The sequence below is a fragment of the Adiantum capillus-veneris genome, chromosome 7 (assembly GCF_014529385.1).
Source record: "Adiantum capillus-veneris isolate H3 chromosome 7, ASM1452938v2, whole genome shotgun sequence".
Classification (NCBI taxonomy): domain Eukaryota; kingdom Viridiplantae; phylum Streptophyta; class Polypodiopsida; order Polypodiales; family Pteridaceae; genus Adiantum; species Adiantum capillus-veneris.
Genome location: NC_140937.1, coordinates 43397829 through 43420198, shown reverse-complemented (window position 1 = coordinate 43420198; position 22370 = coordinate 43397829). Strand labels below are relative to the sequence as shown.

At 43.2% G+C, this 22370-nt stretch overlaps 1 protein-coding gene across 1 annotated transcript; it reads left to right on the top strand.

Moving 5' to 3' along the window:
- Positions 1-10505: 10505 nt before the first annotated feature.
- LOC147453753 (serine/threonine-protein kinase Nek5-like) lies at positions 10506-16441 on the top strand. The gene is made up of 14 exons (XM_086515848.1): positions 10506-11296; positions 11441-11507; positions 11601-11666; positions 11794-11840; positions 11921-11966; positions 12041-12121; positions 12287-12329; positions 12432-12481; positions 12803-12884; positions 12989-13038; positions 13194-13267; positions 13377-13428; positions 13522-14187; positions 14931-16441. Exons 1-14 carry the CDS (start codon positions 11211-11213, stop codon positions 16230-16232), a joined length of 2712 nt encoding a protein of 903 aa, XP_086371974.1. The 5' UTR covers positions 10506-11210; the 3' UTR covers positions 16233-16441.
- The last annotated feature ends 5929 nt before the right edge of the window (positions 16442-22370 follow it).

Genomic DNA, 22370 nt, shown 5'->3' with positions numbered 1-22370 from the left:
CCCCATAGCCCAAGTCTCTAGAGCTTTAACTGATGTAGCTGAAATAAAGCTTGAGACACACAAGACCCATCCCAATATAACAAAGAAAACATATAAGTGGGTCCCTAAAGCTTCTTTAGCAACCATAGCCAATGCTAAAAGACAACAGCCTGGTAAGAGACGTTTCATTCACCCCAAGAAATGTAAAGAAATGTTGCGTTGGATTCCTAAAAAACTATTGGAAGCCCAAGCCTACTATGAAGGAAATGATCAAATCTGAGTGCCAAAACGTAAATTGTGCTCTTAATTGTCACCGGGCCCATGTGAGCTCAATCCTGTGGCTCCAAAACAAATTGAAGATCGTGGAAAGAAAAAAATCACGGAATGCGACAAACCTACTCCAGAGCTAGTTTGGGTACCAAAGAAAGAACGATTTGTTCCACCTATGTCAGGAACAGGGAAAGCAAATGAAGCTTCTTGCTCTTCATGTAGTTCCTATACGGAAATAGAAGCTTCGACACAACCTCCACCTACCATTGTACATATACATACAAGCAAGAAAGAGTTTACACCTCCCGTTGTAAGTTCACCACCTACAACGATGTTGCAAATAAAATCATGGGAGAGTACCTTACCACCCTTGCAACTAGATGAAACGCATAGAGCGGTCGAAAACTATTGGTTAAAGCCTTCACCTATAACAACTTGGAACAACTGGTTTCAAAGGGCGACGACATCATTTCAAACGATATGATCTACCAAGGAAGGGGGGAGTGTTTGTTGACATCCATCATTTACTTGCTTCCCTCTCAACCTTTCTCCGTGACCTCTTAAACTCCAATCTTAGGGAATGTATATATAAAGCCTTATACTCACAAAAACAAGATAAAAAAGTAAAAGAGCAAGAGCCATAACACAAAATCATAAAAACACATTATGCACAAGAACACGACCCTTGTAATATTTGCACTCTAACCATCATCTATTTGCGTGTACAAATATGGCTAGTACGCTAGAGTCATCCACTCCTGCCTTGGGTGAGAGGTACCCTCATTACTTTTCACAAATGTTTCACATGGTCTTTCCGGTGCTTGCATGTGAATGGGATTTGGTAAGTACGCTAGCATGTGAGAGGAATTTTGAGGAGTTAGAGTGGTTGATACGTCTCTTGACCACAACTGATCCATACTTAGTAGAGAGCGTTTCTCCCATTGCACAAGCCTATCCTTTTGACCAAGAGGACTATAGGCGTCTAGTGACCTTCTTAGTAAACATGGGTACCTATGATGAAGAAGAAGATTTACATGACTACACGGATGGCACATATGGTCTCATGGATGATGACTTTGTTTATCTCGACGATGAGGATAAGGGTTTAGCCTTAGGGTTTCCCCCCAATCTCTACAATATCCTATTCCCTTGACTCTCTAGGGAGAGTGCAAATAATTAGGTTAGGGTTCCTTATGTTTTTTGTTGTGTTCAATAAGTGTTGGTACCTTTTCCCACTGATGTGCCTCCTGGAGGTATTCCTTGTGTTTCCTAGTGTGTACAGGAGCGTGTTGCTGTTGTTAGGATTTGGACCTTCATGGAATCTTTATCTCGACTCACTCTTCAAATCAAGCGCGACCATCAACACAAACAGGTGTTTCTTGTCCATTAGCATTGCCCCTTATCTTTTTTGCATCTATGATTGTCTGCTTTGATTGTGATTGGTAGCATAATATCCAGCACATTTGCTTAGTATCAAACATTAAATTCAATGTAATTTTTTGTCATAATCACTTGTCTAGATTTAAAAATCAAGCAGTCCGACTAAGCTAGTTTGACCAAGCTAGGTGTTAGAGATCTTCTCTTAATACCATGGGGAATGCCTTCCTAATAATCAATGGTTACTTAGGTTCTTAATCCGATTTAGGCAGCATTGTGTGAAATGTACTAGGGCTTTCTAGTGGGCTTGACCCTATTGACCTTTAGCTTAAGTATTATAAAGGGAGTTTACTAATGTGATGAGCCTGGGGAGGGTAACAGTGTTATATGACCCCCCAAAGTTACAAAATTAAAATGTTGAAAACGAACAAACAAAAAATCAAAGTGCCACAATGTAAAATCTTAAGCTGGAAGAGAAATCTCAGCTTGATTGGGTACTTCACTCACATGTATCGCCTATGGTACTAGAGCCCTAGAGGTTCCCAGTGTGGGCGCTTTTCCTTGAAAAGCAAAAAACCCAAGGCATACAAAATAAGCACACACATCAAAATTGAATCACTATGAAAAGACTTTGGGGGGTCAAAGAAAAGGTAATCAGTCAGGCGATGATTTCATGAGAAATTCCTTTTATCGTAGCTTAACTACAAGGTCTTCTAGGTATAGCCTCTAATCAGCCCTCGAACATGAAATACTTGGCTCTCGCGATTAAACAACTTAATTGACCAGAGAAAATTAAGAAGCTTACCCATGGTATTTATAGTCGATCTCTAGTACCTTTTGACCGTTAAATTAGCGATCCCATACTTGTTTAATTTTTTACCTTTACATCTGTTTATGCATTTGATTATATTGCAATTTAATGTTTATGCTGACAAGTTGTTTAAAATTCTGTTACCAATCAATTTGTCTGCCTAAAACTGCATATGCTTTTTAATCGCTTACGAGAATGCAATTACTGTGCCAATGTTGTTTGACTAAAAGGACATTCATCTCAAATGCTCTTCCACCTCGACGAACGAGCTTCAACTCAATAGCTTCCGAGGACAGAATCTACATCAGGAAGGGGGGCATGTTAACCCTCACGGCTCACAGACATCCGACGGACGTTGTAACCTACGGCGGACATTGTATTATTTATTTGGTAGAGTCAGGTACCGGGCTTGTCGGTCCAATCGGAAAAGGGTAAGAGTGATCGCCGATGAGAGGCGCACTCTAACTGGAACATTCAAGGGATTAGTTGGCTAAGCATGGGCGCCCAAGTGTGAATGGGGTGAGCTCATATAAAAGTCAACTAAACCTAAAATTCACTCATTCTCTCATTTGTGCAATAGAAGAGTGCTCTTGCTCCATCTCCATCTTCTTCTTCTTCATCTCCTTGTGTGTGTGCGTGTATGCGTGAGAGAGAGAGAGAGAGAGAGAGAGCATTGCGATGGCGGCATGACGGCGGCGAGGCGGTTGAGCGCGGCGTAGCGGCGTCTCCTTCTTCTTCGCGGCGAGGAATCCTCCACGAAGCAAGCGTAGAGCGATGAGTGACACACCATCGCCTTCTTTGAGCTTACTAGTTTAGGCTTGTTGTGTGCTTGGAGCCATTTGTGGCTCGCACACGGTGTATCGGCAAGTTCCTTGCATTGACACGTGCGACATAAGCGCACATACATCATGTACATCTGCATCAGTAATAGACCGATCTAAAACATTTTCAGAAACCCCCATAGGCTGTACATTTGCCTCATTGGAACTTACATTCATATTTCCACCACTGAAAAGAGGCAACAAAGTGTCATAAATGTCTTGTGAGAGCTTACATTACTGTCTCTAGTACATGACATCAAGGGCTGAATAGAATCTTCCACAAACACTACATCCCGTGAAACCAAAATACGTTTTGTTTGCGGATGATACAACCTGTAACCTTTTCTTTCAGCACTATAACCAACAAAAATACATTTGACAGCCTTATCATCCAATTTTCTGCGCGGCACTTGTGGCACCAAAGCATATGCCAAACAGCAAAAAACACGCATGTGCTCAATAGAAGGCTTTCTATCATACCATGCTTCATATGGAGTAATAGACTGCAAAGCTTTCGTAGGACACCTGTTAAGTACATAAGTGGCACACATGATGGCCTCAAGCCAAAAAGAATGCGGCAAAGCTTGACTTTTGACCATACATCGTGCCATTTCCGTCAGTGACCTGTTTTTCCTCTCAGCAACACCATTTTGTTGAGGTGTGTAAGGCATTGTACATTGGTGTTTTATCCCATGACTAGCCAGAAATGCATTAAATTCATGAGACATATACTCCCCCCCTCGATCGGAACGGAGGGTGCCCATAGTACATTTCCAAACATTTTTAGCCATAGCCAGAAATTGTTTGAAGCACATAAAAAATTCGGACTTCGCTTTAAGCGGAAATACCCATGCATGCCTGGAGTAATCATCAATGAAAGTCACGAAGTATAGGTAATTGCCCAAGGACGGAGTTTGCATGGGCCCACAAACATCACTATGCACAAGTTGCAACCTGCATGTGGCCCGAACTGAACCATCCTTTGGAAACTTAGAACCTTGCATCTTACCCAAAATACGGCCCTCACAAACATGTTTGACGGGTGCTTCAAGAGGCAGCAAAGAAGCAACCATATCAGATTTCTGCAAACGTAGCAAACTGGCAAAATTCAGATGACCAAAACGTGCATGCCAAAGTTTTGCATCTGAAATAGCCCTTGAATCTGCAACAGCATTTGCAAAATTTTGTCCACACTTGTCATACAAAGTGAGCTTATACAGCCCACATCACAAAAGGCCAGATGCAACAATTTCATCACCAAAACTGAGATCATGAACTATACATCTGTCATCCACAAATTTGACTACAAGTCCAAGTCTAGCAAGTGCGGATATAGACAAGAGATTCTTCTTGATCCCAGGTACATAAAGTGCATCAACAAGTGTGAAAGAACTGCCATTAGCAGCAGTAAGCACAATCTTTCCAACTCCCTGAACTGGATAAGAGGCGTTGTTGGCACAAGTGACTGAATTCCCATGAGGGACAGACTCGAGAGAGGTAAACAATTCACGATGTGAGGTAATGTGCGACTGTCGAAATACCACACATGTGAATCTGCAACAACTGACAAGCATGCATCATGGACAGCAGGATTGTAAGTGCACTCTGCGCTAAAAGCCCATTCTGCATCAACATCAGCATTACAGTCTCCTTTCACAGAAGACTCAACAATGGCTGCATTTGTAGTGGAACCAGCATTTGCAGTGGAACCACCCTCTTTCTTCTTAGCCTCTTTGGCCTTCAACTTAGGACACGACTTGATCAAGTGATCATTAGCCTTACAATAATGGCAACGCATCTTCTTTTTGCCCTTATCACCAGAATTTCCAGACGAATTGCTGCCAGCAGAAGCATTAGGAACAGAATTTTTGCCACTCGCAGCAGAACCATAAGAAGTGGTTGCATTGCTGTTACCACCCTTTCTTTGAGAAGCAATAAAAGCCTGTTCAACTGCACGCTGCCTAGTCCTATTTTTTCTGGAAAGTGACTCTTGCAACAGCAATGTGCATAATGCATCAAACTTGACAACTTATGGATTTTCTTGGGTCATAAGTCTCCAAGTACTAGCAAAAGTCTGGTAGGAATCTGGTAAGGCATCAAGAACAGTCTGCACAAGGGAACTGTCTGAAATGACTTCACCTGCAGAAATAAGTTGCTCATTGATATCCTTGACACTAGCAAGGAAAGTGTCCATATCATCTTCCTCATGCATAATCTTCGACTCCAGCTCTTTACGCAGCAAAGCAATTTTAGCCTCATTGCGGCTTGCATAAAGACCTGCTAGAATATCCCAAGCCTATTTTGCAGATTTCACTGAACAGATGTGAGGAACAATGGTGCGCTTCACAGACAATGCAATCAATGCATGAGCCTGTGCATCCTTAACATCCCAACGAGCTTGTTCTGCCGTAGGCAAAACAACTCCAACAGCTGCAATCCTTGCAGCAAGACCTGCAACATCCTCAACATCGCCTACATCCTCAGAACCAGGACGTACATCAATGCCCTGCACAATGTTCCAGACACCCTTTGACACAAGAACATGTTGCATCATATAAGCCCCCATAGGGTAGTTGTCCCCATCCAACCTGTCCTCAACAGCAAACATCTTGAACACATCTGTGTTGTTGTTGTCAGCCATGGTAAATGCTGCACCTGATGTGAAAACTACCCGAAAATAGGAGAAACGGAGCGAGAACAACCTGTGCTATATAGCACAGACCGTAGAAGACTATAAGACACCTGTTATGCAGAAAATGGCACCGACAAAAATTTTGCACAAAATGACAAAATAGCATGTGCAGTACTGCCTATAGTGGAAACGGAGGCCGAATTGAGCCCAAATCAAAATTCTGAGCAGACCAAGCTCTACGAACTGCGAACGCTCGCCAAAGCTCACTGAAATCGGACAAAGTGAGCAGGCGTGTGCTAGAGCAGCTGGCGACTAAGCCCGGGAGGACGCAACCTACTCTGATACCAATTGCAGAGAAACGCACACAGCTTGGAGAAGATGAAGGAAGCTCAAGGCACACAATAGAGAGTGTGTTACTTAGTGTGCAATGGAAAGATAGATAGCCCTAGAGTGATGGGTGTATATACAATGCACGGGGGAAAAAACCTCCTAAAGAGGGAAAAAATGCCCCGACGGTCCTAGTGTGTTCACACACATCACTACCACATGTATATGGTAACACTATCATCTACAGAAGCAGCTCCAATATCATTTGCAAGGTCTACAACTCCTGCTCTGCTCTGCAGACTGTCTCCATGATGCTCTTGTCCTCATCCGGACCCAAAGCTTGCGAGGGGTGCTCCCTTTCTTCTTGCTGACAATCCTCTCTAGCCTTAGCTTCACAGCAAGGATAAGATGGGAGGAGTGTATGGCCACCTTCGGCCACTCATATTGTACAAAATGAATGTAGTGCCCACATCCATGGACCTGCTGAAAATAGTGCCCTGAAACAACCATATTGTGAGCATCATATGCCTCAATATAAACCACGAGATTCCTGAAGTACATACTTTGCCTTGGTGCACCTAAGAATATAATAGTCAACTCCCTTTGCATTTCCCCTCCTCGACAATAACTGCAAAATCATCTCCCTCTGCCAAGTAATGTGTGAGAGTATCAGCATCATCTGAGGACTGTGTGGTCTGGCTATCAATGGAGCTACTCGATGTGGTCATACCCTGTGATGGTGAAAGAGGATGTAGTGTCCAAGAGAATGAGATGTGGCGCTCACGAAGGAATCCATCATGCTGTTGGAAACAATGTTGCACAAACTGCGCACTGTGTGAGCGATTGTCACTGATGTAGAAATCGTCCTCATGTCTGTTCACTCGTGAGTCCTCATAGATCTCCACTCCATCAACTGCCACCTCTGCATGACAATAAGATATATGGACGAGGATTGCCACCTTCAAGAGCATTTAAAAAGGTTTGAGTGAATGAAACAATGCAATTACATAATGTGGCTAAAAATGCAAAGCAAATGTAAATTCATCAAATTATTATCATTTCTACCTGCTCAGAGTCCTAGTGGTGGGCACCTCCCAGTGCGACCATCAGAGTCCTTTATGATATCCAATCCCACTGCTCCCCTCACTGATTATAGAAGCCCTCGCCTGACAGTGTCCGTTTTGGGTCGGCAATTCTCAGGATAGGGCTTAAAGTGCCAGAGTACACCTAAAAAGTATACACCTAAAAGTTGTTAGAGTGACTGACAATAGTAAAGAGAGTCAAATTAATGTTGATAGCTTTGATTTTGCTAATGAGTAGGCTACTAATGATGCCCCTATGCTTGTTAACTACCTTGTTTCTAGGCTTCAACAAGCCATGGGCAATCCACATATGCCAAATTTTTGTTTTAAATTAAAAAAAATTGTGAATTATTGCAGGTAATCTACCTACCCAATATTTACGATTGTAGGTATTGGTTTGTCATACGTGTATATTAGATGAGGTTGCAAGCGTAACGACCACAAAAGACTCACAATCAACCAACCCTAATATTGAGAACGTGGATGACAAAGGTGTCAAGATCGACATAGAAAATCAAATACCTCATGCCTTACCAATTGACGAAGCACACACACACACACGCACACGCACGCTCTTCATCTCCAACACATGCAGCGCACTGCATTATTGCATTAACCATAGTTGCCTTATCTAAACTTACATGAAAGTGTCACTACAGAGAGAAAGAGAGAGAGCCTGCAACACGGAGTTCTTTGCTGAGGCTGTAGGTATGCCAAGAGCATACGGGGGTACGGGGGAGTGTGTCCACGCCCTAGATAGAGAGAGAGAGACAGAGAGAGAACTGCAGGTCCGCACTTGGCGTGTGCGCGCGCGCACACACACACACACACGCGTGAGCAGTGTGGTACACACACACATAGTACACGATCACTTGAGAAGTACACTCAGCTCACCTGAGATGGCGATGGCGATGGCGATGGAGACGCCCTGCTCTCTCTCTCTCTCTCTCCGCGTCGTGGCTTGGCTCTTTCTCACATAGTGGCCATCTAAAATTCCTTGGTAGCGTGCACTAAAAGTCCATAAATGCAAGCAGGGCACGGGTGGCTATTTCCGGCCAAATCACGCTTTTAAAAAAAACCTATTTACTTATGCTTAATGTAAGTGCTCTTCTTTTTCTACTTTGTCCTAAATCACGACACGTGGCAGGGCAACCACGGCCGCCATATTATGTTAGTTTAGATTTTGATGTATTCGTTGCTTTATCTCTCTCTACTTCTATTCTCGTGTGCTTCATGTAGTACATGATTTGGAGAATATGAAACACACTACCTGATATTTTTGCGTCTCTTGAGCATGGAATTGTACTAGTGATGAGTTAACATTTAGTAGTGGTGGGCAGACACCGACCTTGTTTGTTGTCTGCTACACACACACACACACACACACACACACACACACACACACACACACACACACACACACACACACACACACAGAGAGAGAGAGAGAGAGAGAGAGAGAGAGAGAGAGAGAGAGAGAGAGAGAGAGAGAGAGAGAGAGAGAGAGATTTTATTATCATCTTCGGAGGTCAAATATGACCTATAGGACCAAAGTTACATGTGATGTAGTATGTGGGCTGATGAGTGATTCTCAATGCTCCAAAATCGTGGTGATGCACACATTGTGGTTGGGAGAGGAAAGTGTGTAGGTCTAAGTAATGTCTAAAAATGTGAGGGAAGCAAGTTCGGATGTGACCAAAAGGTGAGTACTCTAGTAGTATGTGGTACTCAGACTTTTAAACTTGTAGTGAGCATAATGTGCACAATCGGTTTGACTCTTCTCCATTGTCCCAATGCTCTGTCTCACATTGAAAGGAGTGGGAGCTAAGCTGAATGGCAACGATATAGTGCATATTGATGACAAGGGGATATGCTCAAATATACAAGGGTGAGTACGGTTTCCTCTTTCAACGATGAACATGGTTTTGTAGCTGGGGACAATATAAGTGGTGAGTTCGACCAGACCTTTGGTGACCCTTAATGGGTGCTAACTTGAACGTGCTCATGCACACATGGTGAGCGATCGCTTCAGCCTGAGTGGGCGATGACAACTTGTACAACAACTTTTGCAAATTTCATGGCAGGCAGATGAAAGCGAGTCTTTGTTTGGCTGGCACACAACGAACGTCGTGAAAGTTTATAAATGCAACTAGTACGACCGGTCGCCTCTCTCTCTCCCCCTCTCTCCCTCTTTATCGCATGCAACTGGGCTTTTTTTCATTTTGGACTTTAGCCTTCAGGTCGCAAATCGTGACACGTGTAACGGGGAGCCCTTCCGCCATATTATGTTAGTAGATGAGAGGGATTTTTTTTTGGGGGGGGGGTGGGGGGTGGGGCCTTCATTCCGATATGAACGCCACACCTAGAGTCCAAAATGAGGTGCACCACCCTTGTCACTATATGGCACGGCTCTATCCAGGGGGGTCTAAGGCCCAAATTTGGCGGCGCGAGGCGGCTTTAATCTTGGCCGTTGGATCACGTAGTGAACTAGGGGTGAACTCGGGGCAAAAATGGCGCCCCGAGTTCACTCCTAGTTCACCCGCCTCGCGGGGTGTGGGTCGAACCTGGGACGTCTCGGTTGCCACACGAATGCCCTACCACCATGCTAGCGCGCGTCATTGTCCATGTTGGCATGGCACATGATCATATCTTAGTTTAGGAGTCCCTAGTTCACCCCCAGTTCACCCGCCCCTAGTTCACCGTTAGTTCACCCCCAGTTCACCGACCCCTAGTTCACCCCTAGTTCACTATGTGATCCGACGACGAAGATTAAAGCCGTCTTGCCTCCCAAATTTGGGCCCTAGATCCCCTCTGACCCGGAGCTGTGCCATATAGTGGCGAGGGTGCACCACCCCTCTTCAAAATCCACGCCTCATGTGCGCTGGGTTCAAGTGATGAATGCTCATGAGTCATAGGGGGATACAAGGAGGATTCAAAATTTCAAAAGCTCAACTACCTTTTGAGTTCGCATGAAAAACTATCATATCAAATTGAATTTAAGAGACACTTAAGAGAAACGACCTTTTGAGTTTGCATGAAACCTATCGTATCAAATTCAATATAAGAGAAACTACCCAGAAATTAGAATCCTCCCCCGGCCCGGACCCCAAAATTTGCATCCTGGCTTGCTGCCTTCTCTCAAAAGCTCAACTCATCAGCAACAGCTTTTGCATTGCCTTTACTCTTCCAGAAGCCCACTGTGTCGCCCTCCAAGTTTGAGGCCCGCCAGGCCCCCTCTCCCCAAAACACACACTCACACTCACTGTCAGAGGAATAGTCCTCAATATCTCTCTGCGTGCTCGGGAGTCGGTAGCTCAGCTGAATCTCTCTCTCTCTCTCTCTCTCTCTCTCTCTGCACGTACATAAGCACAATCCCACAGAGGCACGAACACAGAGACGCTCCCATAGACCAGTCCTTCTTCAAAAGCAGTGCCGCTGGCAAGCACGGACACACACACACACACACACACACACACACACACCATCTCTCTCTCTCTCTCTCTCTCTCTCTCTCTCTCTCTCACAGACACACACACACTCATCTGCACACATTGTACGCACATAATCTATCACTAGCACTTGCCCTCACCTTCTGCAGTCTGCCCATTGAGACAGGAGCCAGCATCTCTTCTACCGTGGATGCCCAATAGCGCACATGATGAGCAAAGCGCTATGTATCTCATTCTGTAACAGGAATCAGTACATTCTGTCTTTTCCCCCATCTTAGCAGCCCTCCATAGCTCGTCGTCCAAGGTTTGCAGGCCGCATTCTTAAAGAACTCGAAAAGGTGAAGAAGATGAAGCTATGGATCAAAGATTCAACCTGTCTTTGTAATTCTTTACAGCAGATACCCCCTTTCTACTAGACAAATAGCTGCATTGCCGAGGTGAAGTGCTCTCCTTTGAAGAAATATGGATCAGTACGAGATCATGGGCCAAGTTGGGCGTGGAGCATTTGGCTCTGCCATTCTTGTCCATCACAAGACAGAGAAGAAGAAGTAAGCTTTCATAAAGAAAGGCTACCGGCATTGCTTTTGATTTGTGCAGCAGGATTTAAGCTCTCTACTCACGGGAGCTCCTGAGTTGATCGGGAATTGCCCCTTCATCACAACGTGTACTCATATTTATTGCTATCTGGCTAGGTATGTACTAAAGAAGATTCGGCTCGCACGCCAGTCTGACAGATGTAGGCGATCTGCCCACCAGGAGGTTAGAGTTCACTCTGTTTTGATGTGCTGTACATCAAAGTGTTGGCTTGTGCCAATATACTTTTATTGAGGTATTGGTTTTCTCTCCATGCAGATGGATCTGGTAGCGAAAGTGCAACATCCTTTCATCTTGGAATACAAAGAGTCCTGGATTGAGAAAGCAAGTTCACTTTTTCTCTGACCAGGCTTAGATTACAATGTCTGTGTGTCTGTGAATGTATCATCATGATGATAGATATCACTCCTTTCGATGTTTTTCTTCTTATGTCTGCTATTTTGCACTGCAGGGGTGCTACATTTGCATTGTTTCCGGATATTGTGAGGGAGGAGATATGTGAGTTAAACATCCCATGTAATAGGGTGTGCTATTTCATTTGTCTTTACATCATTTCACACCTTTCTTGCTTTTGGCAGGGCTGAATTGATCAGGAAACAAAGTGAAGTCCTGTTTCCTGAGGAGGTTAGTTTAATGTTGTAGTGGAATATTGTCTTTAGGCCAAGTTCTGCATTACCAGCCTTTTCTTCATATTACAGAGATTATGCAAGTGGTTTGTCCAGCTATTGATGGCAGTTGATTATCTGCATTCAAATCACATTTTGCATAGAGATCTGAAAGTAAGTTTTGAGAGACTCATTCCTTTGTTTTGCATTCTCGTTTTTGTGTCATTCGAAAGTGATGTTATTTTGTATTGTCTGCAATGGCTTGCATGTGCTGCATATGCAGTTTAATGTCATGTGACATCATGGTCTTAATATAATTTTGTAACTTATTTCGAGCAGTGCTCCAACATTTTCCTGACCAGAGATCATGATATCCGTTTGGGTAAGGATTTGTTTCCGGGCAGCAAGGTTTATTTCTGTGTGCCTCTTGATATATTGTTTGAACCTGGATCAAAGCTAATCAGTGCCTCGATCGAAATTGCAGGTGATTTTGGACTAGCAAAGACATTGGCTGAAGAGGACCTGGCTTCATCTGTAAGGAACTTGTTTGAGTTCATGTCTTCGCTTAAATGTGTCACGTTTTCTCTCTGGAACTTTTTAAAGATAGTTCATGGTGAACATCAATTGACAAGAGATATGATGACACTTATTTCAGACTTTGGCTTTTATCCAACTGCATGATTCACATGTGTACTATGGTTAGCCGTGGTGAATAAGCTAGAGGCTACCTGACCTCTGCATGATGTTGATTATACGCGCAGAAAAGACTCTCACAGAGTAGATTTGGGAGTGATTTTTAACATTTTGTAGCTCTGGATACCCAAGTGATTACAGTCTTTCTCTACCTGTGTGAAGGTGGTTGGAACTCCAAACTACATGTGCCCAGAACTTCTGGCTGACATACCATATGGTTTTAAATCAGATATCTGGTCTCTAGGTAGGCAATTATCTTCTCCTTTTGTCTATCAAGTAGTTTTGTTAAGTCATACCACTGCCATAGCCTTTACCAAGTTGCATATTTGCTCTTCTTGATTATTACAGGTTGCTGCATATTTGAAATGGCTGCTCATAAACCTGCATTCAAAGCCTTTGTGAGTTTTGAACCATTTACATTTTCTTTCATACTTGGTGTAATTTATGATGCATTCTGAATTTGGGTTACTTCATTGCCATGGTTAGGACCCGGAGGCTGTCCTGAGGCATTACCTCTTCTTATTATTTTGCTTTTTCATGTCCATCATTGCAGGATATGGGTGGGCTTATCAACAAGATTAATAGATCCTCAATTGGTCCTTTGCCCAGCTTGTATTCACCTGGTTTGTACGTATTCAATCCTCAAAAGGGGTTGCTCTCTCCTCCCCTTTTTTTTTTGTTTTTTTGGCTCCAAGGATGTCTCTAGATGCTCAATTATCAAGTAAATGGCTTGTAGGAAAGGTATTATCAAAAGCATGCTGAGAAAGAATCCAGAACAGAGGCCTTCGGTAAGTTGGACCTATTATTAGAATGCGTGGAGCTATCTTTGCACTCAGTTCTACTAGATCATCATATGTATGGCCATTCTACAATGTTTGCAGGCTGCGGACATCCTTAAGCATCCCCAACTACAGCCTTATGTGGCTCAATGCAAGCAAGCCCTTACTTCTCCGAGTCGCTTTGGAAGAAGTTCTCTCGCTGAACAGCAGGAAGTTCATGAGCACCAGCGTCACAGTTTTCCTCTCAGCAGTGATGGTGAGGTGCTGGATGTGGGTAGAAAGAGCACTTTTGATGGTGTCTCTGACTATGAAAATGGATCGCCTGGTCATCTACGATCGAATAAGGACATGGCAGACTGCATTGGCAATTTTGAAGTGGAATGGCCTTTTGAGAGCATAGAGAATGAGAGTGCTAATCCTGGATATTCATCTGCCTCCACTGGCAAGGCAAGCGATGTTGACAGCGTGAAAACTAGTGTGCGGAGAGGCAGTGCACCAGTTAGGCAGTATGTTGCAGGTGTACAAAGGCATGATCTTGGAGCAGGAAAGCTGGACAGTGATGAAGGGATGGCTGTAAAATATAACCGGGGAAAATCTGGCAAAGAACAGGGCCATTCAACTAAGCCCAAGAAAGATTCTACCCCAAATCTTTTGCCTAGCTCTGCAGCTCATCTAGAAAAAGAAAGAAATGTTAAAGGTGACAGACTACTGCGCCCTCAAGGTGCTCCCAAGCGGTTGCAAGCATCCCCCAACCATACAAAGCATTCTGTAAGCAATGCCATGATTTCAGTGTTTTTGTGTTGCCAAGGATTCCCCCTCCCCCTCTCGCAGAATTTGCTTATGCACGGGTGCGGCCACACACATAGACATGCACACTAGCCACACAGGCATGTGCACGTACCCTTGCATACCTGACCAAATCAGCATAAAATCTTACTTTTTCCCCAGCTTTTTGTTGGTATCCCGGCATTGGCTCAGAAAATGAGAGTTTTAACTTTTACCATTGAATAGTCATTGTTAGTGCAGCACTCTAGTCCATGACCTACTTTAGGGACCAAAAGCAGATCAGTGAGGTTTGTAGTTGTTCAATTAAAGTCCCACCTTACACACACTGTTGCATGCATGGATAGACATACTGCATACCACATACTCTTGCACACTAAATTTTTTAAGGAGCTTGAGCATGCACACAGGCATGCCCTCTAGTATCAAGTCAGGAACGAGAAGCTTTACTTTCCTAGCAAGTTTTGTTTCATCGGGTAGGCAATTATGTCTCAGTATTTAAATGGCTCCAAATGCTTTGGGATGCTAATGTTAGCCAAGTCTGAAGTGATATGGAAATGCAAATGTAAAACGCAAACCCTAAAGCTACAACACAAATCCCAAACATACACTACTTGCCAGGGCCAGACTCAGGCAAGGCACGATTCGTCGATTCTGTTCTCCCTATTGGGAGCCGTTATTACTTTCCATCTTGTAAGGTGTTGACTTTGTGCTTTTGGCTTCTTCAGGCTCCCATGCTTGAAGCATCTCCAAGGATCAAGCAAAGGATCGAGGCAAACATTGCTGTGCCTGCACGACAGTCAGATGAGGACAAGGTAGTGAACAAACTTCCTCGGAAAAGCTGGGTTCGAACACAGCTGAGACCCTTTATTGACAATAAGAGCTGCTCATCTGAAGAATCTGAGTATCCTCACCTAATGAGCAATGTTGACATAGTAGATTCGTTGGACATGGAAGACACAGCAACCTCGGTGGCAGAAGCAGTAAGCCCTCACCGTCCATCCCTGCAAAATAGTGATCCCTTACTAGAACAAGAGGTCTCCAATCTTCCCAATGAAGAGGCTCAGCGTTCTAATGTGGAGGAAACTTCAGAATATAGCTCCCTTAATGCTGATAACAGTTGCTATGATGATGCACAAGATTTTGGTGAAAGCGTTTGCCCCGACTCTGCAAGATCAGTAGCAAGCCTTGGTGATGAGTCTCCAGATGTATCTGTGAACGCTCCCCGATTGGATTTTGTTGCTGAGTTTCCATTGTCAACAGATGACTGTCATTGTAAAGAGAAGCTCGTCGATACCGGTGACTTATCCAAAAGGGAGTGCTTTTCCAAGATAGTTGAGGCTGTTACGTTTGTTGAGAGGCAGCAGGGCAGCTCAAGCACAGTTGTCTGCAGTCAAGAAGGCAAAGAAAAGGTCCCTTCTGTCGGTAATGAGAAGCCCTCAAATGTTGTTGAGTATGGCACTTTTGAGCAGTCAGAAGAGCAGACACAGGAGAAGGGAACTATTCAGATTAGCGACAAGCTTCCAGTGCATGTGCGACCCGCGTTCAATGATGTCATCCATGTCATAAGGCATAGCACCTTCAGAATCGGAATGGATCAACAGCAAGAAGGGGAATTTGTGATGCAACCGGGGAGCAGCAACGCTGATATGGATGTGCTACCAAAGTCGGAAATTGACATGTTGGCAGTGCCTACCGGGACGACTATCACTACAGTGGGCAACAGGAGCACCAGTGGGGGTGTCTTAGTGCAACAGGGAAACAATGTTGTGAGTAAGGAAGGAGGTAGTGAGAAGGGTCTGGACATGCGGTCTTACAAGCAGCGTTCGGAGGCTTTGGAAGGGCTATTGGAGCTATGTGCACAACTGCTCCAGCAACAAAGACTCGACGAGCTGGACATTGTTCTCAAGCCTTTTGGTAAAGGACAGGTATCACCGAGGGAGACTGCAATTTGGCTAACAAAGAGTTTGAAAGGCATGTTAGGGGACGAGCAACGTCGGCCAACAACCATCCCTGAAAATCATATCTGATTTCTGTCGCCATAGAGCATGCTAATTTACAGCACTTGTACATGAGCACCTCTCGACATTGGAGAAGGTGGAAGAGGAGAACAGGAGTCCCCTGCTATTCATGGAGGCACTCTTGGTATTTTGTGAGTTCTCTGCTCACCATCTTATTGTAAAAGTCACAATCATGTTTATAAGAATTGAATGCAAATTAAATGTCTTTATTGTGAAAATTTAGGTCTCAACAGGGACGAGGTTTTAGGGTTTGAAGGATGCCATCTCTAGGGGTCTCCCTTAGTAAGAATCAATTGCCTGTGGGTGGGACGGTTTTATTTATGTTTGGTGTACCTTTGTTAAGTGGATGCTTTCTCTCTTTCTTTGCCGACAATGCTCTACACACAATGTAACTTGTCATGCTTGTTATGTTTAGATTTTGCCTATTAAATGAGCACCTCGTTGAGCATGGTGTCAACAGCTATTTTGTCCCTGGCAAATGAGCCACCTCTGCTGTCAAAGCATGTCAAGAGGCTTGTTAATGAGTCACCTCTGCTGTCAAAGCTTGTCTTTAGGGCTGCTATGACTCATCATTTGCCACTAGTTTCAACTCTGCACAAGCATTTCAACAAAGATCTGCAAGTGCAGGACGAGGTGAAGAGTAGATGTTGAAGTCTGCCAGGGTGCCATACATACACACATGCCCAAAAAGCAATAAATATACAGGACATGTTATCACTCCCAGCAGCTTTGCAAACCATAGTTGCTACATCACCTCAGGCTCGACGCAGTTGATGTAGCAAAAGCTACAATAGACCTTGAGAAAGTCTTTACCATCATAGACAAAATATGAGATATCTGGGCTCTCCTCTTAGGGTTTGGGATCTCCAAAGGATGCAAGCTTTGTGGGATGACAGCAAGTGCTAGAACATCAGTAGGAAGACGGTCTTGTCTCTAGTCAGAAGTCTCGTGCCCTGCCTTGTGTGGATGGCTCTGGGTTTATTCTTGAGAGTGCTTCGTCATTGCCCGTTGCTACGTGTTATAGATTAGCACATCGTTTTTGTTGTTGAGGGAAATCTTTGGATTAGGATTACCTTTTAAATTTTTTGAAGCCAATAGCTATTGTGAGCAAAATAAAAACACAAAATGTATCAATGTGCACTCGAACAATCTAAAAAGTATGGACATAAAAAGTATTTTGACTCTCCACTTTCATGGGTCTTTTCATTTCCTAAAATCACCTTTCCCTTTTGCATTTAGGATGTTTTGAAAGTCTCTTCATTTTTTTTGACATTGGGAAGATCTAGATTAGGAAACAATAAAGTTTTTTTTTTTTTTTGATTTGCATAGATTGCTCGTGTATATTCAAAAAAATCCTTTCAAGGCTTTTTGTACACTAATCGTAATATTTGTAAAATTGGCCTCCTTAAACTTTTGATGTAACCATGATGAAAAATTGGCCCCGTACAAAACACTCACATATTTGCATGTGTTGTTTTTGGAAAATATACGCGAAAAAAATAATGCGAAGCATGAAAAAAAATGCAGATTACTTTTTTCTAATATTGCTTCAAACATGTTGTACACATTTTTAAAAACATCGATTAGAGAATCTTTTGAAGATGCCCTCCTTGATCAATTAGTGAACGCAAGTAGAGACATTGAGCTTAGAGAGGAACATGTTGGGTGACGAGGTGAGGAGTAGGTGGTTGGTCGCTCATGCGAGAGGCAATGGTCTAGGACAACGTAAAAGTAGCGATAGTGTTGCGTATAGTTGAAGACTTTTTTGAAAAAGCTCAATTGCACCTTGCGAGCACGAAATGCTTGAGTGCAAGTTGGCTAGAGCAGGGCGTTAATACCTTGAACGTATTCCCCCTTACATAGCAAGGCAAGGATTGTAGAGAATCTACAAAAATTTTGATGTAATAAAAGCTACAACCTGCCAATATAATAGTGCTCCATATTCTTACGGATTTTACTCGATTAGAAAATTCTTAATACATTGGTTTATACATGAATGTAAATGTACCATTTATGTAATTTTAAGTTACATCATTTTGTATAGACGTGTATGATATATCTCCGTTATATATAAGATAATAGTTATTGATGTTTATGTAAACTACAAATAGGATATTTCCTTATTGCAAAATTGCATATGATAAAAACGTGCATATTTTTTGCACAATTCTTTTCGTTGTAGCTCATTCTAAGTTGCCGACCATTGGCTTCCAACTTGCCAAAATCCACTTGGTTTGTGAGCCCTCTTAGTCACCCATCGTGCTCATTTTTCACGAGCGTTACTAATCGCTAGAACTTCACGAGCCCTTCAATTTTGCTCTTGACATTGAGTTGATTGACTGCACAACGTTCCTAAGTTGCATCCGAATGAATTCATTTCTGTATTTCTTGCTTCGCTAAGCTTTATCTTAAGTAGTACTTGCTATTCCTTGACGTCTTCCAATAGCATGCAGAACTTTGCGGCAAAGGTCCGCTTGTTTGCATATTTGAAGATGATGCCGCTTGTTGAAGGTCATCCCACCGTCATAGTCACTCACCTATTTGTTGGTCAACTTCTTGAAGCCATAGCCCGATTCTGTTGCAATCGGGCTATGCCTTTAAGATTAGGTGGGAAGAATCTTGTAATCGATATGAATAGAGGTGCCTTCTGTCAAGAAGGGCACACTCATTTTGGTCTAGTCTCAATCCACTCTTGTGCACGTCACAATATTGTATTCATTTTTGTCTAGAAAAAGAAAGCCAAAATTTTCCTAACTTGACTACATCATTAATGAATCCTCAAAATTTTGATTCTAACTTCACAAAATCAATCCAAAAGTTGACATCAAAACAAGACACTTTAGTTTCACAGAACTTTTGAGGGTTCAATTACAAAATGAATGCTAAGGAAATGGTATGTAAAGCATAGTCACATTAAGACAAAGAATAATGTAGCCTAGGATTGATGTGGTTGATGTAGCAAAAGTGGCCACAACCATAAGAAATCCTTACCACTATCTATGTCGTATCTTTAATGGATGAACTTCCTATTCCAAGCATAGAGGGCACAATTGATGTTTCCTCTATAGCCATGATGCCAAAGGATGGTGATCTTGCACGCTTTGTGTGATGACATAGATAAGAGCAATCAGAAGAATGACGGAAGATGGTCTTATCTCATCCAGTAGTCCCACGTCGCCTTGTATGGGATGGCTCTGGGTTTATTCTTGGGAGTGTAGAGCTAGCTGGAATCAGAAGTCAAGGACACCAGCGCATGAGAGTGCGATATCTTACGATTCAGGAGCGTGTTACAACTATGCTTTCCATGGCACTAATGTGATACAAGGCTTTTGTACTGAAGTTGTTTTGATAGTGGTTCACATAATCAATAGATCACTTAGTATGCCATAATTCTAGAGGAGTTGTGATCAGGCAAGAAACCACACTATTTTCATTTATATGTCTTTGGTTGCGAGGCATAGGCTTATGTGCCAATAGGAGCTTAGAAAGAATCTTGATCTAAAGTCACACACATGCATCTTTTGTAAGGTGCAACGGAATGAATGTTGTTCTTTCTCAAGATGAGTGCTCCATAATGTGCTCAAGGTTCCTTTTGTTCTTATGGAAGGGAGAGCCTTCCGTTCTTAATGAGAGAGTGCTATGATCACAAACAAAATGAATGGACATTGTGCGTGCAAGTGTATGAGACTGAGAGATAGAGAAGAGAATACGACACCAGAGACGTAAAACTCTCCTCTGAAGGCCCCACTCTCGTTGGCGAGAGTGGTCTACTATTGATTGCATAATTTGTACAAAGTGTATGCATGAAACTGATGCAAGTCTAGGCTAGGTCGATGTCGACGAGACGGGGATGGCGAGACCGACCCTATGGCTGAAATCTGCTACTCTTTATCTGCTGTCCAAAAACGTTGCTGGCTGAATTCTGCTATGGCTGAAAATGTTGTGGAAAAATCTGATTTCGCTGGTCTTTATGGCTGAAAAACTGCTGCTACTGTGGGGCTTAATGGGTTGAGGAAAAACGCTGAAATGGACCTGTTGAAATATCGCCAATGGCTGAAATGTGTGGTGCTTCTTGCTGGGATGAAAAATGCTAAAAGATGGGATCTGTATGGCGATGACTTCCTGCTGAAAACGCTATGTTGAGGCTGATGAGGGCGATGATGCTTGGTTGAGAAAAACGCTAGGTACTGAGTCCTTGCTTGGAGGGATGTCGTCACCGAGGGGTTCTTGCTTGAGAAGTTGCATGTTGAGCACTGGTGCTCCTACTGTCTCTTCTGCCAATTAGTGCTAGTCTAGGTTTGCTTATTTACAAGCTTACTCAATTTGCTCTACCTACTTTCCAACAAAAGTCACTTAAAAATAATAAGTGAAAAATATCAAAAATAGGTAAAATAGGCTAAATGCACTGGAAAATTGCCTTGAAGGATTCTGATGAGAATGCTTATGATCATGCTGTGTGCAACCAGAGGATATGCATCTACACTAAGTGACTGGACATGCACGGTCTACAAATAGACTTACAAAAGTGTCAGAACACTTCTAATCTAAATTGACTGTACTGACTGAACCCTTGTTATTGAAGTAGCTTGTTCACGGACACATAGGGTTGGATGTGTCATGTGACACCCCCTCCTTTTCAAAGTGAGGTACTGATACCGAATTGTATGGCGTCGAGGGAGATCGCCAATAGCATCCGGAATCCTGGAAGGGACTCTTTGCCGACCCACTCTAATGTGTGGGTCGTGCAGTACTTGAACTTCATAAAGGTCTGTAACGCTTGCTTCTTTCGGCCGCGCCGAAAGCGACACAAAGTCTTCTGTGGCTCCTTCAATGCTTCAACTTCGTCGAGAGTCATGCTTCTTTCTTCTTCAAGAATCTCCATGGCTGAAAATTCCTGAAACCACTTCCAACACAAAACCATGAACATACCTATTCCATGTAAAGTGACTGGAAAAAATCTTGTCTTCCTCAAAGACTGTGCATGCATTGTAGATGAACAAAGAGACGGAGTGCCAAGCCGTTCACCACACACACGCAAACAATGAGATCGAATCTTTCTCTTATGATCTAAAGCAATCAATTGTGGCAATTCACAATGGAAATGCCCATGCTTGGTGCTCATACTTTCATGTGCTCTTTCTACAAATGTGTCATGCCAAGGAAGAGACATGGAATGTGACTTCCTTACATGCATACTTTTTAGCTTTTTATGAAAAATCCGCATACATCCGTGCTCATTCATGAGTGAAACGTGCTCAACGTACAATATGTCATGCCTAGGAAAAGGGATCACATAAAGACACTGACTAAAATACAGGAAACGATCATGATTGAAACACTCGAACAATGGGTGTGTATCAATCATGCGAACACATAATACTTCCTGTGAGCGTTCTTTGGACCGAGGCTTGACCGAGGCTTGAGAGCCAAGATCGGTTCTTCCTGAGGGGGTTCTTTGGACCTAGGCTCGAGAGCCAAGATTGATCCTTCGTGATTGATCGAATCTGCAACGAGGTTAGCTTCGCTAGAAAAACCATCAACTAACACATCATCCTTGTGAACAATCACATCATCTTCATGCAACTTATCATGCTTGTGAGAAATCACATCTTGATCATGCAAATCATCATGCTTGTGAGAAATCACAACTTGATCATGCCAATCATCATGCTTGTGAGAAATCACAACTTGATCATGCAAATCATCATGCTAATCATTAACATCCGAATCATCATGCATATCATTGTCATTCAAATCATCATGCAAATTCTGTGTGTCATGCTTGGGACAAGAAGAGACCGAGAGAGTCTCCCTCTCCTGAATCTCTTGCATCTGTGCTTGTACTTGAGAAAAGAGTCGCAAGAACTCTTGCATGTGTCGGTCGCTCTGTTCTTGTCTTGCTTTGGTTGCCTTTCTTTCTGCTTTTCTTTCTGCGTGTCTGCAATCCATTTCTGCTTTTCTTTCTGCGTGTCTTGCTTCGCGTTCTAACTTCATGTCCATCACCATCTTGTCGAAAGCCTCCATAGGAGTTAGTGCAATCCTTGACATACATGGGGAAGGAGGAGGGTCGAAAAAACCTCATAGTGGAAAAAATTCTTCTTCCCCTCTCTCATGCTTATCACCTCTAAGCGAAGTATCCATTCCGCT